Here is a 17,383-nt window from a genome sequence, read left to right as displayed (position 1 = left end):
TTTGTTCATTCCTTTTGACAAGTGTAGTATGGTGTGAATTATTTATAGTAAACGTACCATAGTGTATTCTCTAAAAGTAATGAAGTCTTATAGTTGTGAGTTTCTACAGTTTTCAGCCAGTAAAAAATAACTAAGAGATAAGGGTGAGGGAGGAGTAGAAAGAAGGAGAAGTGACTTCATTAAATTTTTTGATAAATCTTCATCCTTGGATTATAAACTCCCAGTCTTTTTCTATATTGAATTCTTACCTACCTGGAGTTTAGCTACTTAGTTTAATAAACGTAGTTTATTATGCTAGCGTGGATTGGGATGAGGTAAAGAAAAGAATAAACAGAAAGTTTAGGTGGTGTTTAAAATTCTATGTGCAATTTTCTGTCTCCTGGTTATCTTTCTACATGTTTAGTTAACTCTCTCTCTTTAAAAAATAAAATAATATCAACTCTCATTAAAATAGGAAGAACCTTTATTCTTGTAGGGGGATAATACAAAGAATTTTGAAACATAATAACTATATGTGAAACTGTATACATTAATACAAATAGTCTAAGAGAACTTCACACTCGTTAATCACTTATTACATATGCATTTGTGCATGCATGCATGCTCAGTTGCTCAGCTGTGTCCAACTCTTTGCGATCCCATGTACTGTAGTCCGCAGGCTCCTCTGTCCATGGGATTCACCAGGCAAGAATACTGGAGTGGGTTGCCATTCCCTCCTCCAAGGGATCTTCCCAACCCAGGGATCAAACCCGAGTCTCTTGCCTCTCCTGTTCCATCAGGTGGGTTCTTTACCACTGATCCAACTGGGAAGCCCCCCATTTGCATATATATATATATATATATGCATGTAATTTATCAAAATAACCCTTTAAATTGGTATTATAATTGTATTACAGATAAAATGTTTGTGACTTTGAGGTGTTAAGTCACACTAGCTCAAACCACATAGCTCTTTGGTGGAAATCTGATACCAAACAGAAGTCTGTCTTATGACACAGATCAACCTAACCATCTCACTCTAGAATCAAGTAAATCTAAGTCCAAATTCCACACTTATTACTGAATGACCTTGGGCAAGTTATTTAATCCCTCTGAGGTTTAACCTTCAAATTTAAATAAATAAATTAATAACTACAGAATTCTGCTATGGGTTAGGAATAAGAAATAATGTTTGGATTACAGATTCTCAATAAAAATAGTGATAGCTATTATTATTAAGTGCACAGAAGAGATACAGTCCTGCTCCACAAAACTTTAAAATCTCAAAATCTTTCCTAATTTACAACATGCATTAGTGTCCAGGAAGAAATATGACATTAACATAACAGGATAATGGGTATCCTCTTTAAACCTTTTCATGAAGCCACATATCACTGGCCAAAGCCAGAATATAGAAATCACTTGTGTTATTTGGTTGTGTATATATTTCTTATTTATGACAAATAGTAGCATTCACTGAAAACTTAAAATTTAAGGACTACAGCAAAAAGTTTTGAAGATCACTCATCAAAAAGTTAAGCAATTTAAAATCATTGTTCTAATATGTATAGGTGCATGCTCAGTCACTCAGTCATTTCCAACTCTTTCTGACCCCATGAACTGTAGCCCTCCAGCTTCCTCTGTCCATGGGATTTCTGAGGCAAGAATACTGGAAGGGGTTGCCATTTCCTTCTCCAAGGGATCTTCCCAACCCAGGGATTGAATCTGCATCTCCTGCTTTGTCAGGAGGGTGCTTTACCGCTGAGCTACCAGGGAAACCCATCCACACAATAGCTATGCAAAATTACTTGCTCCTCCCTACACATGTCCTGTTATTCCAGTTTTCTAAATCTTTTCTCATGCCATTCTCTCTTTCTCTGTACCCTTCCACCTTGCCTACTCCACTTCACTTTAAATTTCTGATTCCTACTTAACCTTCAAGACTCAAGTTTATGGATCCTGTCTTCTAGAAACTCTCCCCTGACATCCCAGCCTAGTACACATGTCCGTTCCTAGTGTTTTATTGTGCCATACCCATACTTCTATCTCAGATTGAAACATTATTCCCCTTAACTTTTTGAGAACAAACATTTGGGCTATTAATCTTTGTCTTCCAAAACCGTAATTCAATGGCTGATTCCTAATAGCTGCTCAATACACATTTGTTGAAGTGAAATAGAGAATGAGGAGATATGTCAGTCATAACATTCTATTAGGTATCTCACTACATGGTATACAATCAGTCATAATATAGTTGATCCTTTCAAGAACACTATTACTGATATCTGTTTTCTCTGTGGGGATTTTTTTTTTTAATATTGTAGGTTTTTGTATTAACTGCACAATTCTAATACTTAAAGTAATAGGCAAAAGATTTTAAAAAACATTCTAAATAAACTTCCTCTTTCTACTCACTGGAACTGCAGAATTTTTTAATCTGGATAAAATGCTTTTGTTCTCCCTTTTTGCTTAATAACTCATGCTTATCTTTCAAGTTCAGCTTAAAAGACAATTCCTCAAGGAACACTTCCCTGACCTCTCCAGCCTATTGTAAAATAACATCGTTATGCACACTCACAGCATCTTCTACCTTTCCTTCCTAAAGAATCTGCCTGCCAATGCAGGAGACACAGATTTGATCCCTGAGTCGGAAAGACCCCTAGAGAAGGAAATGGCAAACCCATTCCAATATTTTTGCCTGGGGAAATCCCATGGACGGAGGAGCCTGGCAGGCTGCGGTCCATGGGATTGCAAAAGAATTGGACACGACTTAGTGACTAAACTGAAATATTTGTATTATAAACAAATATATAAAAGATATATATGTATATTTATACTATACAACATACACAAAATTTACAGTGAATATATATATATGTTTTTCTACTACACAACATTGCAAGAGGAAAGGGCATTTCTGTTTCAACATTGTACTCTTGAACTTTGTGCCATTCATTCATTCATTCAAAAATCTGTGTCGCAAAACTAATATGTGATAGACAGTATACTCAGAGCTGAGGTAAAATAGTGAGCAAAAGAGAAAATATCTCCCTGCACTTAAGAAGTTTGCATTTCTAGCAGAAGAGACATGTCATAAGAAGGAGAACAAATAGAAACGATCAGATAATAGTAAGTGCTAAGAATAAAATAAAAAGGAAACATGATAGCAAGTAAAAAATTCAAAGAAAGAAAGTGAAGTCGCTCAGTCATGTCCAACTCTTTGCGACCCCATGGACTGTAGCCTACCAGGCTCCTCCGTCCATGGAATTTTCCAGGCAAGAGTACTGGAGTGGAGTGCCATTGCCTTCTCCAGGGGATCTTCCCAACCCAGGGATTGAACCCAGGTCTCCCGCATTGCAGGCAGATACTTTACCATCTGAGCCACCAGGGAAAAGGACACTATTTAAAATGAAAAAGTCACAGAGGTCTTCCCTGGAAAGGTCTTCTATGAGCTGGTCTCTAATGGGCACTCAGTAAATATGTGTGGAAGAGAAAGGAAGGAGAAATAAAGGCAAAGTGCAGAGGGAGGAAAAAGAGGAAAGAGGGATGTTAAATGGTTTGTATAAATGTTCTTTTGCCAAAAGTATTCGTCCTTGTGGAGTCTTATCTCAAGATGAAGGAAGACTAGCGACATTCTATCTGGTCCTGATGATTAAGGAACAAGAATCATGGGGGAAGCTGGGAGTGTGTTCTCTTTCTCATGGTATCAAATTAAAGCAGTTTTCAGATTTATGTCAGAAGAACATGTCACAAGTCTGAAATTTTTGTTCCCTCTGATTTTATTGACAGTATGAGGAACTAGGACTGTCAGGAGGAAAATGAGCCATTGAACGGCAAACAAACATCAGGAGCCATCCTCTGATCTCACTTTTCAGTGTTTCTGGAAAATGGTTTTTAACCTGAATGTAAGGGGGAATAGCAAAATATTGAGCAAAGCCCCATCTATATCATTGCTGTGAGAGTTTTATTTTTTGAGGCAAGTATAAAGAAGGTCCAAACTGTTCTTTTGATGGCCTGGACATGTGGTACATATGAGATCAATAAGAATTTCTTGGCTTCTTTATCAAGATCAAATCTCCATGTTTTCTACTTAATCTCAGACCCACAGGGCCTCACAGTCAGAAAATCAGGGAGAAGGTCTTAATACTGGTGTCATTCACCATTAATCTTTAGATCTAGTTTTTAAAATGATTTTCATGGCAAGCTTTCCTCTGTGTTCTTAAAATAATTTCTCATAGCAGTGAACAACATTCATTGTTTCTAGGACGAAATGGTAGGGACTGAGAGACGACCTTATAGGAAATAATAAAATTTGTACTTCCCTTTCTCGAATAATTGTGAATCCTCTTTTGTGTGTGTGGCCACCACATAGATACTAAATTGTCCATGTACTAGCCCTTTGGATGGACTTGTAGCCTTAAAGGACAACTTAGGTTTTAAAATAAAGAGCTATTCAGAAAGTTGGGGGGGAGGGGGTTGTGGGGGAAATCACTCCTAATATAAGGAATAAAGGAACATAAGAAGACATTAAAGGGGAAGCCTTGTGCTTGGGGAATAAAGACAGGACTGGAAGAGCAGGGAGCTGGAAATGAAAGTGACTGCAAGCCAGCGGGGAAGAGTCCCATATGCCAAAACCCTCAAGGGCACCCGTGAGTAATAGTCTGAAAGTGCAAATCATTATTATAACTGCATTAGGCTAATAACATAGCAACCTCCTATTTGGGTAAAACACTTGGATGTAGATAGTAAATTCTTAGATATGGGAAAACATTTTATTTAATTAGTGGAACTTCGATTATCTCTGGATGTGTTCCATTAGTGTACCTTGGTTATCTGGGTATATCCATTATCAGGAGTTTGGCTCACAAGTCCATTTAGTGAGCTCCATCAAGGCCTTTTTCTGCTTAACCCCTCACAGCCAAGCATCAGGGTACTGGGCTCTAGTGGTTTTCAGGTTTCTTTGCACACACTGGTAGTTTGTCAGAGCGATGCTAGCAGAGAATTGCCCCTACATGTAGCAGGAGGTGGGAAATTAGGCAGAGATGCCTTCCAGAGCCAAGGGGGCCTCTTGGCATTTCCCTGGCAGCCTCGTGCTTATCATCCGCCAGAACCCAGGCACTCATTAGGCTCTTGATGAAAAGCATCCTAAGGAAAATGCCAGCAAATTGTGCCACTGTGCTGGCAGGAAATTAAAACTGCTCAGAGCAAGTGGAGCCAAGAGAGCTGTTGAGATGAAAGGTAACATCAAGGGTGTGATCACGGACTCACACAGGCGTTCAAGATTCAAGATGTGGCTTTCTGCTTCACTCGGGGAAGCAGGAGGCCCTCTCAGCTGTCAGCCACTGTCAGTCCAACAGAGGGGCTGAGACTGGCGATGAGGTGGGCTCTGTGATTTGAGCTTTGTTGTGCTTGGGTAAGTGCTTGTGGTTTGGGTTCTTTTCTTTCCTCAAAGGAGCTTCTCTTAGGAAAAACAGAAATAAGAAAAAGGTTTGTTTTTGATTTGTTCTGTTCTTCCTGGTCCCAAACACTTAAAAATCAAATTAAGTAAAATAACAATTTCAAAAGTATCACAGGTCTTATTTAAGTAGGATCAGACAGTGTGGATAGAAGCAGATAAAACCTTAGCGCCTAAGAATCTAGCAGTGGGACAGATGAAGGGGTGCTTTAATTCTGTGGGAAATTCTTGGTGGTGGTGCTAATTTGCCTGAGGCTCAAATGGTCATTAGCAGTGGAGAAGAAAGAAAAGCAGTACCAACATGCAAACATAAGCACACTGAGATTTGAGTTGATAGGCAGAACAATACCCCCCAAAGATGCTGAGGTCCTGTTCCCTGGAACCTGTGAGTATGCTGCCTTACATAGCAAGTGGCAAAGGGGGAGTTAAGGCTGCTGACTAGCTGACTTTGAGAGAGAGAAAATAAACCTGGATCTTCCAGATGGGCCTAATGTAACATTGGGCTCCTTAAATGTAAGCAGAAGCCACAGTGATAGGATGTGAGAAGGACTCAGCCAGCTGTTGATGGTTTTGAGGATATAGAAAGGGGGCCACAAGCTGAGGAATTTTGGTGGCCTCTAGAGGTTAAAGCGTCTGCCTACAATGCAGGAGACCCGGGTTTGATCCCTGGGTCGGGAAGATCCCCTGGAGAAGGAAATGGCAACCCACTCCAACATTCTTGCCTGGAGAATCCCATGGAGGGAAGAGCCTGGTAGGCTACAGTCCACGGGGTTGCAAAGAGTTGGATACGACTGAGCTACTTCACTTTCACTTTCAGAAACTGGAAAAGGAAAGGAAAGGAAACTGATGTTCCCTAGGGTCTCTAGGAGGAATGCAGGCCTGCCAACAGCTTGATTTTAGCCCAGTGAGAATCATGTTGGGACTCTGACCTCCAGAACTATAACATAGTAGAGTTGAATTAAACCACCATATCTGTGGTAATTAACAACAGCAGCAAAGAAAATGAATACACTGGTATTTATACTGGTATTGAATATTCATTACAAGGACTGATGCTGAAGCTGAAACTCCAATACTTTGGCTGCCTGATGAGAAGAACTGACTCATTCGAAAAGACCCTGATGCTGGGAAAAATTGAAGGCGAGAGGAGAAGGGGACAACAGAGGATGAGATGGTTGGATGGCATCACCGATTCAATGGACATGAGTTTGAATAAACTCCAGGAGTTGGCAATGGACAGGGAGGCCTGGTGTGCTGCAGTCCATGGGGTTGCAAAGAATCAGACACAACTGAGGGACTGAACTGAACTGACTGATTTAGAAAATTTATCTGAAGTTCCAAAAAAAGAGGTTCCAAGTTCATTTACAATTCTTGAAGCAAAATAGTAAGGCAAGAAAGCAGTGAAAAAATCCAAAAGGCATATTTATGTGTTAGAACTGTTAGGCATATTACATCTATTATCTCTCTTAATCTTTACGACAGCCTTATGAAGAAGTCTCATCACCTCTAATCTATAAACAAGGATATTTTTGAAAAGTAAAAACAAATCATGCCCTTCAATTAATCAAAATCTTCCAGCAATCTCCCATCTTCTCTGTGTTAGTATCCAGACTCCTTATCCTCACCTATAAGCTGTAAAGCTCCACATCAGTAGTATTAAAGTGTGGATTACTGATCAGCCTCACCTGGGACTTTGTTAGAAAAGCAACTCTCAGATCCCACTAGAGGCCTTTTCAATCAGAATCTCTGAGTAGGGCTTAGGAATCTGTGGTTTAACATGCCCTCCAGGTGATTCTTGTACACACAATTAAGTCTGAAAAGCACCCCTCCATGTGATGTGCATTCATCCACTTCTCCAGCTAAATCTGGACCACTCATCCTTGCTTGTGATGCTCCAACCAAACTGGCCATCTTTCATTTTCTGAACATGTCATGCTTTCTCCCATTTGGGGCTCTTTACCTTATCTCTTCTTTCTGATTAGTAGACTCTTTCTTTAGAAAGCCAACAGGTGTTGGCTTATGTCTTTCATGTTTTGCAGTTTCCCTGATTGTGAGCACATGAGAGTCCAGTAAAAGAATATTGATGGTACTAGTTTCCCATTATTTCATCACGCATGTGTGCATGCTAAGTTGTTTCAGTCATGTCTGACTCTTTTGCAACCCCATGGACTGTAGCCCACCAGGCTCCTCTGTCCATGGCATTCTCCAGGCAAGAATACCGAAGTGGTTTGCCATGCCCTCCTCACCTGTGTCGATGATTTGAGAAAATCATTGATCTGCTACAGATGATAAGATAATGGACACTAATTGTTAACTCTGTAGATATGTTTTTCTACAAGTTTAAACAATGATAGTTACAATTCTTTTTTTTTTTTTTTTACTTTCTTGAGGAATCTGGATCTGAAATGTTGAATTTTGAAAAGCTTTTAGTGCTGATAAATATCTTAATCATTTCATCTCATGATCCTTCATGCTCTATTAATTTTAATTCTTTTTTGAAAGGATTTAATAAGCAGGCACAATTCACAGCATATTCTCTATATTCTAGTTAAATGTATCTGAAGCCATGTTAACTATGAACCCTTCATGATAGATAAGCACTTATACTTTTTCAGTTTCTAAATTTTGCCCTTTATACAGTGAGTTATGTTGCAATTCACAAGTCTCTTGGCAGGGTCTTTAAGGCTGACTTTGTTTTCTTCTTGTATAAATTAGCTACAGTAGATTATTTTCACAGTTAAAGCATAAAATAGTATCAAAGTTTAGTTCTATTGAAAATTGTCTGTCTACTCAAGAAGGATTTGACATTTTATTCTTTGTAATTTTAAGTTCATAGTACAATTAGCAAGTTCCCAACTTTTGGTGGTATTATGTAATAGAAATTTATTTCTCAGTCATGTTACAGTTCAGGGTAGGCATTTCTGGTCAGTGGATTGTTTTTCCCCTCCCATGTGGTCTCAGAGCCCTCCACATCCAGCTAGCAAATAGCGAGAGGAGAGAAGACTCACTTATTTCTCAAAGTCCACACCTGGAAATGACATCACTTTTGCTCATATTTACTTGATGGGTATTTGTCACAAAGCCACAGTTAGATGCAATGGGGATACAGAGTTTTTGTCCCTGGATGCGCAGCCATTCTCAGTGACAAATTCACTCTGTGAATGGAAACTACAAATATTGGTAGGCAGCCAGCTGCCTCCTGCCACAGGAATCTGTGGAAATTATCTTAATGCCCTGTTATACTGCACTTGCCAGTCAAATGTAATGCTCGTTCACAGCAAATAAATCTCTCCTTCCTGGTTACCAAATGTACTTTTCACTCTTCTAATCATGATCTTTTTATATACTCCCATTGCACTTGATGTTTACTCATTTAGAAATTCTACAATTCTTATTGTTTGTTCAATTACACTAAACTTCCTGAGAGAAGGACCACAGTTGCCTTGTTCATTGCATCCCCCATACCCAACATAGTGCTTGAAACAGTGCCTCACATATAGCAGTCTTTTTTTTTTTTAATTGAAGTGTACTTACAATATTATATTATTTTCAGGTATATGACTTTGTGATTCGATGTTTTTATATGTTACAAAATGATAGTGGAGTCTTAATGAATTATTTTGAATGACTACATGAATGAAAGTACTCAATTCCTATTGCAGTGTATTACTTCTTAAGATTCATCATGTTTCAAGCTACCTCTGGTTATTTTGCAATTAGATGGTGAGCTGAATAGATCAAATAAGAATTAAGACCCTTTGCCCTTCTTTGTCTTTTCAAAGGACATGATGCAATTGTCACACTGCTGAAACATTATAAGAGACCTCAGGATGAATTGCCCTGTAATGAATATTCTCAGCCTGGAGGAGGTACCCTCTTTCTTTTTAAATTTTCATTGTAGTGATATTGTGGCTAAAGGTAAACCTGTGTTTCTGTTAGCAACATTTTTAGGGTCTGGGAGGAAGGCTTATCAACTAGCTTTATTTTAAGAAAATGTATGTCTGAGTAAGGCTGAAAATAAAGAAGCCCCCACTTAGGCTCCTTTCTAACTCACCCACCTGCAGTTCCTCCAGGTTTTACCCCTGGACTGGGTGTTTGTGAGGCTGTACATGCCTGGGAAGGCCCAGTAAGCTGGGCAGTCACTTTCCCTTCCAGCAGTCTATTAAGGCAGGACAGAGAATACTCATATGCAGACACAAATTAAAGTTGCTGGAGTCTGCTAGACCTTGGACTTGTATTCTTAATCATTTTATGTACACTCTAAATAGATACTTGCTCTACAGTTTCAGTATCCACAGAAGGCCTGGGCTTAAGTTACACTCTCACTCGGTGTTATTAGCAAATTTTCTTTCGTTATGTGCTTCTTTGTATAATGCTTAACTTTTATGTTGGAAAAATCATTTGCTACTTTTAACTCTATAATATAATTGTATTTCAGATGGCTCCTATGTGTCTGTTCCATCTCCTTTGGGGAAGATTAAAAGCATGACAAAAGGTATTTTAATATGGGACAATTGTTATATTTTATTACTGAGTAATTACTGCCTCAAGTATGGTAACTTCCTATTTTGTCTTACATATTACAAATGACTACTTTGCAGGCATAAGTAATATTATTAGCAGATCATTCTTTCCACGATTAACCTCATCTGCTGTTATTTTGCATATGTCCTTTTATTTCATGAACGTGTAACTGTGAAAATTCCATATGAATATTAAAAGATCAAATTCTCATAGACTTCTGTGTTTTTAATGAAAGTTAAGTTGTAACTATTAATATCTTTCATAAGAATTGGTGACAGGTTTGTCATAGGGAAAAAAAACTGAAAAAAAATTTATTTTTCAAGAGATCCCAAACAAGTAATACTTTGGGAACTTTCTGATTGTATACTACACACAGAAATTAATACCACTGAATTAGGGAAGTGAAATGTATACAACTATAAATTTATATTGAATTATATAGAGTTTGAAATTCTAAAAAATTATTTCTAGCTTTGAATGTGTCTTCTGAATGATTCACATGCTTATTTCCTAATTGGCATCTCTTTAAGGTGGAATTTATGGCTATTTGACTAAGCTTTGTGTGACAGGTTGAAGGGATTGACCAGATAAAACTCTTTATCATGATGTGATGTGAACTGTATTCCAGAGTCGCCACATCATACAGACAAGTAGTGGTTGGCCAAATCAGGTATAAACTCTCTGATAAAAAAGGTCAGGTAGCAAAGGCAGAGAGCTAACATGTTTTTAATGCATAGGGATAGGGATCATTTGCGACAAGGTTTTTGTATGTCCAAATAGTCAGTTACAGTTGGAAAATTAAATGGTACTAGGGAAAGATGTTTTTCGTTAAGCATATATGTGCATGTTTAAACATCCACATGTTTGCTGTTTATTTTTTTAAAAATATAAAATAATGATTCCTGTTTGCAGAGAAGGCAGATGTTCTCCTCTTAAGGGCTGGCTTGCCTTCACATTTCCATCTTCAGCTCTCAGAAATTGAGTTCCATGAGATTATCGGCTCAGGTAACTTAAGAAAATACTAGTCTGTTTTAGTTTAATGAGCTCCATATGATAACATGTGTTTACGTGTTTGTCTTACACAATTTTAGGTTCCTTTGGGAAAGTGTATAAAGGACGATGCAGAAATAAAATAGTGGCTATAAAACGGTAAGCAAGCAAATGAGAAATTTTAGCATCTGAGTAGTAAACGTTGAGAAGAATATGCATGGTGAGCCCCTTGTTTTGATTCATCTGATGACTGAAGACTTCCCGTTGCTGTCATTTCCAGTTACCGAGCCAACACCTACTGCTCCAAGTCGGATGTGGATATGTTTTGCCGAGAGGTGTCCATCCTCTGCCGGCTGAATCACCCGTGTGTCGTTCAGTTTGTGGGTGCTTGCTTGAATGACCCCAGCCAGTTCGCCATTGTTACGCAGTACATATCCGGGGGTTCCCTGTTCTCCCTGCTCCATGAACAGAAGAGGTATGGTCACTGATCTATCATTTTGCATGTCATTGGAATTACAGTTACAGCACCTCATATGTTTTCTGCTTAGATGAGCCTTTACTTTCTGAAATCTCCGAGTTCTAGGAAATGGGGCATTCTAAAGATGGCCAATAATTTATGCCCAATAATTATTTTTTAATGAATAGAAAGACTTCTATGTTTTCTTAACAAGAATCCAGTTTAAGATAACAAATTCAAGGAATTTAAATTAGTAACTGAATAATTAGGCTAAATTTGATGTACCAGGAAAGCAGATACGTGTGAGCTCAGAATAAAATAATTACCAGGGGTCGCAGTATTTATTTTTTAAAGTTTTAAGAAAGAATAATCTTGTACAAGTCTAATTTGAATTCACTTCCTATATCTATGCATATGATAATTAGAATGTGGTTTTTACTCAGGGATTAGATTTCCTTTTTATGTTATTATAAAGAAATTAACTGCAATATTACAAATGTTATAAAATCAAGTTGAATGTTTAAATAAGAGGGGCTGGTATCTGAATTGATCTATAGTTAAGTATTATCAGGTGTAGAAAAGCTATTTTTCCACATTTGTTGAGTTTTTAGCTTAACCTTCAATCAAGCAAAAAAGGCTGAAATTGTACAGAATAACAAATTACACACACTATTGATTTCTTTTAAAAGATGTAGTTTTGGATTTGACCATTTCATCCTCATTAAATCTATTTTTAACTTCTAGGATACTTGATTTGCAGTCAAAATTAATCATTGCAGTAGATGTTGCCAAAGGTATGGAGTACCTTCACAACTTGACACAGCCAATTATTCACCGTGACTTAAACAGGTATTTTTACCCCTAAATAATGAACCTGAAATTGTGTAACTGACCAGGAGTCTAAGATAGATTTCAGTGAAGATACGTTTTATATTTATTGTAGAATACAATTTTCTACTCTGTGGGTGAGGGGATGGGCTACCATTAGCCTAGGCAATAGAATGTTGTGCCATTGTCTTTTACAGAAATATAAAGCTGTATAACTGCTTCTCAGGGATCTTTCAAAGCTATGAAAAATATCCAGAAAGATTATAACATCTGTAAAATTCAACAGCTAACTAGTTCTCAGGCCACTAGAGTCAGATCAAGGATTGAGATCAATGACCATTATAGAATATCATGTCTCTTGCAAAGTTAGGTATTGTAGGAGGACCTGATATAAAATTGTCTGAAATACTATTTTATGCTAACATTTTGGTATTTTTCTTATAAGAACAAACTCAACCAAAACACAGCAGCTCATTTACATCACTATCACGTGAAGATGTTTTCATGTGGAATGGAGACTTGAAGCAAATACAGAGTTATTGTGTCTCAGTGGTGGAATCCCAAGGTTTTTTGTTTGTTTGTTTTAGTAGTGAATGCTTTCTCTAAGCAAAGTCTTACAGGGAGGCCGATACACAAAATGGAACAGCTTTAGTCAGAGGCCGAGTGTATTGTAGAAAATTCATTTCTCTACTGTTCATTTCTCACTGCCAAAGAGGGAGCTCCTTGGGCCATCTCTCTATAATCCCAGAGATGCTAAGGAGAAAAGGTGGAAAAATTTAATAAATCACTAGTTTATAAAACAAGTCAGATTATTCAAAATATATATGTGTATTTTATAGTTGTCAATGAGGTTCAAATAGGTCCCATGCATGACCCTTTATACAAAGTCCACAGTTCTGAAACTACTAAATATTCATTAATTATGCCAGTCATTTGTTCAGCAACTACTTGGGTATCTACTATGTTCAAAGCCTTTATACTTGGCATGACAGAGCCAGGTACAACTGCCACAGACTCCAGTACTCAATATACTTTAGGTATGAACCAATAAGTTATTTTAAGGAGATAGTGAAATATTTTCTGTAAAATTTCAGAAAGAATAAAAATTACTGCTGAAGAATTTAAAAACAACTTTATGGAAGAGGTAACATTCGAGCTTGACCGTAAAGGATGGATAGAGTTTGGAAGCGCACCCCAGGCTTAGGGAAGATGTGAAAAAAATAGATGTTAGAAAGTTAAAGGCATGTATAGGAGTACTGAATAGTTTCACTTCAGTGGATGAAATGTATAAATGTATTTAGTGTATGTAATGTATGAAGAGGACTGTTGGGAGAGAAAAATAAATTGAAACAAGAGCACAGAAATTATTAAATGCTAGAGTAAAGCAGTTTAGACTTTGCTCTAAAAGCAAGAAGGAGGCACTGAGAATATTTCAGCAAGGAATCAGAAATTTGGGACTGTATTATGGCAGGATTAATTCAGCATCTTTGTAAAAGATCAGCTTGAGCAGAAAGTCAAGAAACTGGTGAAGCAGTTGTTGCAGTGATCTAGATAAGTAATGAAAAGCAGAATTTCACTAATGGCAGAGGAAATGAAAGGAAGAGACAGATATGAAATATAGGAGCGATAAAATTAGATATGAGCAGTGGCCGAATCTTAGATATTGGAAGTAAACATATATAGGACTCAATCTATTTATAATTATTTACTAGTTTTCAAGTAAAATTAGTTTCTCTTCTGTTATTATTTTCTTTGTGTGTTAGTAGCTCAGTTGTGTCCAGCTCTTTGTGACCCTCTGGACTGTAGCCTGCAAGGTTCCTCTGTCCATAGAATTATCCAGGCAACAATACTGAAGCAGGTTGCCATTTCCTTCTCCAGGGGATCTTCCCAACTCAAGGATCAAACCTGAGTCTCCCACATGCAGGCAGATTCTTTACTATCTGAAACCCCAAGGAAGCCCATTATTTTTTTTACCTCTCTTTTAAAAGTATTTATGTTAATAAGCATATTTTTTTCTATGGGCTTCAGTAGCAATAGTTAGGAAATCTAGATTTAGGTGATAAATTATCAACCTGGTGATTTGTGAGTTTTAGGCATATTATTTTTCATCCCAGCCACCTTTGCCATGTGTCATTAAAATAAATGAGAGATCACTGAGTTTTCTCTGGCTGCAACTCTTCATTTATAGGGCAGCTGAATGTGTGTTCTGCTGCCCTGAGAGTAAGTGTAAATTGTTACCACCAGGTAATAAAGCAGGACCAAAAATATAAATGTTGTTGGTTAAAAGTTTCAATAGAACATTATATAACAGAAGTTTATATTTACCATTTCTTCTGTCTCTAACCTAAATACTTAAATTATACCAAAAAGTCTTATGAAACACTGTTTCATAGGAGCTTTCAATATAATAGAGTACCAAGGTATTATATTTATTATTTGTGGACATTGTTTTTTACTGCTTTTTAGTCTCAGTTTAGTTCAGTTCAGTTGCTCAGTCATGTCCAACTCTTTGCGACCCCATGGGCCGCAGCACATCAGGCTTCCCTGCCCATCACCACCTCGCAGAACTTACTCAAACTCATGTCCATTGAGTCAGTGATACCAGCCAACTATCTCATCCTCTGTCGTCCCCTTCTCCTCCTGCCTTCAATCTTTCCCAGCATCAGTCTTTTCCAGTGAGTCAGTTCTTCGCATCATGTGGTCAAAGTATTGGGAGTTTCAACTTTAGCATCAGTCCTTCCAATGAATATTCAGGAATGATCTCCTTTAGGATTAACTCGTTTGATCTCCTCGCAGTCCAAAGGACTCTCAAGAGTCTTCTCCAACACCACAGTTCAAAAGCATCAATTCTTCAGCACTCAGCTTTCTTTATAGTCCAACTGTCACATTCATACATGACTATTGGAAAAACCATAGCTTTGACTAGCTGGACCTTTGTCAGCAAAGTAATGTCTCTGCTTTGCCAACAAAGGTCCATCTGTCTAGTCTAGCTCCTAGTCTAGTGACAATAAAACATTCAGCTTTTCAGGTTTATGTAGCATGATACTACCCAAAACAGTCCTTTCCTCAGAGGGCTTACTATAATCTGGTTAGGTACATAAAACATATGCTCAGGAAGCCAATTAATTGCCATTTAATGGGGAATGATTAATCAGCCATTTTCAAAGGAGTTTTAGTAAATTAAATGAGATGGATGAAACTGGAGCCCCTTAAACAGAGTGAAGTAAGCCAGAAAGATAAAGAACATTACAGCATACTAACACATATATATGGAATTTAGAAAGATGGTAACGATAACCCTATATGCAAAACAGAAAAAGAGACACAGAAGTACAGAACAGACTTTTGAACTCTGTGGGAGAAGGTGAGGGTGGGATGTTTTGAAAGAACAGCATGTATATTATCTATGGTGAAACAGATCACCAGCTCAGGTGGGATGCATGAGACAAGTGCTCCGGCCTGGTGCACTGGGAAGACTCAGAGGAATCGGGTGGAGAGGGAGGGGGGAGGGGGGATCGGGATGGGGAATACGTGTAAATCTATGGCTGATTCATATCAATGTATGACAAAACCCACTGAAATGTTGTGAAGTAATTAGCCTCCAACTAATAAAAAAAATAAATAAATAAAAAAATAAAAGCCTATTTACAAAAAAAAAAAAAAAATCACAGTAGAATGGAAAACTTCCTGGAGGATATAGAACTAAAACTAGACATTGAAGGCTAGGCATGTATCTTCCCTCAGTCTTTTCATAGCATACTGATCCTTGCATTTGCACAATGCTTACAAATCCCCTCCCACTGAAATAGGTGGAAGGAAAGATATATAAAACAGAGTGAAGAACTCAGGCATTGCAATTGTATTGAAATAACCTTCTTCCATGTTTCTCTTCTCTATTCTGGGCAGGTCAGGGCTTCAGGATCAGCAATCCTGCTCTCTTCATTTCAGATTTACAAAACTGAGCATAGCGTCTCACACAGTGCTGTTCAGTCAATGCATTTTTAACTGAACCAAATTCCTGAGGCCTTTCCATGAACATCATTTCAGAAAGCAATGATCTAGTTGGTACAAGTATGACTACTTGTAGAAATAGAGTCCGAATAACTTGCCCAGTACCTTTTATGGTTCTAAAGGAAAGAAGATGTTTGTGGTTACAGATCAACCCACACAGAGGGGAAACTTGTATCTTTGGTTTCATGGTTATTGATTTATTTTAGTGAAAGAAAAAACTTTGCCTTTTCCCTTGTAAGTTTCTTACCATATAAATCTGAATGTTATTTTCGATCTTCAGTATATGTTAGAAATTCAAGGAGTGCTTAAGGAGGTAGTTCTTTCCAGTGATTATAATAATTTATTTAGTATTTACAATGTGAAAAAGCTCTGCTAAGCCTTTGTCATGTATACTTTCATTTAATTTCTTAGCAATTCTATAATATAATTATTATTATGTCATTTTACTGTAACAAAATTGTCTAAAGGTATTATGCCCAGAGCCACATCCTTATAGACATATTGTGCTGTTCCAACAACAAAACCAAGTCAGTACAGAGAGATAGAAAGAAGCTGGTGATATTGGATGAGCATCAGCCATATTTGTCAACCTTGCTCTTTGTACCTCAGTCCTGTAGGCTAAATTCCTGTGACCCAAATCACTTCTCATATCATCTCCTTGTGCTTCTTTATTTCTGCTTTATTTCTTCTTCTACACCCCATGTTCTGCAAGTATGGAGCAGAGGTTGCATGTGAGGCACAAGGATATGTTTTCTTTGTCCCATAGTGTTCAGATGTTGTTCAGTCACCCAGTTGTGTCTGACTCTTTGTGACCCCATGGACTGCAGCACACCAAGGCCTCCCTTTCCCTCACCACCTCCCAGAGTTTACCCAAGTTCATGTCCATTACATTGGTGATGCCATCCAGCCACCTCATCCTCTGACACCCTCTTCTCCTTCTGCCCTCAATCTTTCCAAGCATCAGGGATTTTTCCAGTGAGTCATCTCTTCCCATCAGGTGGCCAAAATACTGGAGCTTCAGCTTCAGCATCAGTCCTTTCAGTAAGCATTCAGGGCTGATTTCCCTTAAGATTGACTGGCTGGATCTCCTTGCTGTCCAAGGGACTCTCAGAAGTCGTCTCCAACACCACAGTTCAAAG

The 17,383-nt window shown here is 37.9% G+C and overlaps 1 protein-coding gene across 4 annotated transcripts in view; it reads left to right on the top strand.

Annotated features, from left to right (window-relative positions):
- Positions 1-17,383, top strand: part of LOC122677090 (serine/threonine-protein kinase TNNI3K) — a 355,674-nt gene that overhangs the window by 152,494 nt on the left and 185,797 nt on the right. For all 4 annotated transcript variants that reach the window (XM_043876893.1, XM_043876895.1, XM_043876894.1 and 1 more), the window contains 6 exons: positions 9,217-9,303; positions 9,873-9,929; positions 10,871-10,963; positions 11,050-11,107; positions 11,229-11,423; positions 12,150-12,254. In XM_043876893.1, coding sequence (XP_043732828.1) covers positions 9,217-9,303; positions 9,873-9,929; positions 10,871-10,963; positions 11,050-11,107; positions 11,229-11,423; positions 12,150-12,254 — 595 coding nt within the window. The remainder of the gene's footprint in view (positions 1-9,216; positions 9,304-9,872; positions 9,930-10,870; positions 10,964-11,049; positions 11,108-11,228; positions 11,424-12,149; positions 12,255-17,383) is intronic.

The sequence above is a fragment of the Cervus elaphus genome, chromosome 20, assembly GCF_910594005.1.
Source record: "Cervus elaphus chromosome 20, mCerEla1.1, whole genome shotgun sequence".
Taxonomy (NCBI): Eukaryota; Metazoa; Chordata; class Mammalia; order Artiodactyla; family Cervidae; genus Cervus; species Cervus elaphus.
Note: the sequence above shows the minus strand (reverse complement) of the source record. Positions and strands in the feature narration are given on the sequence as shown.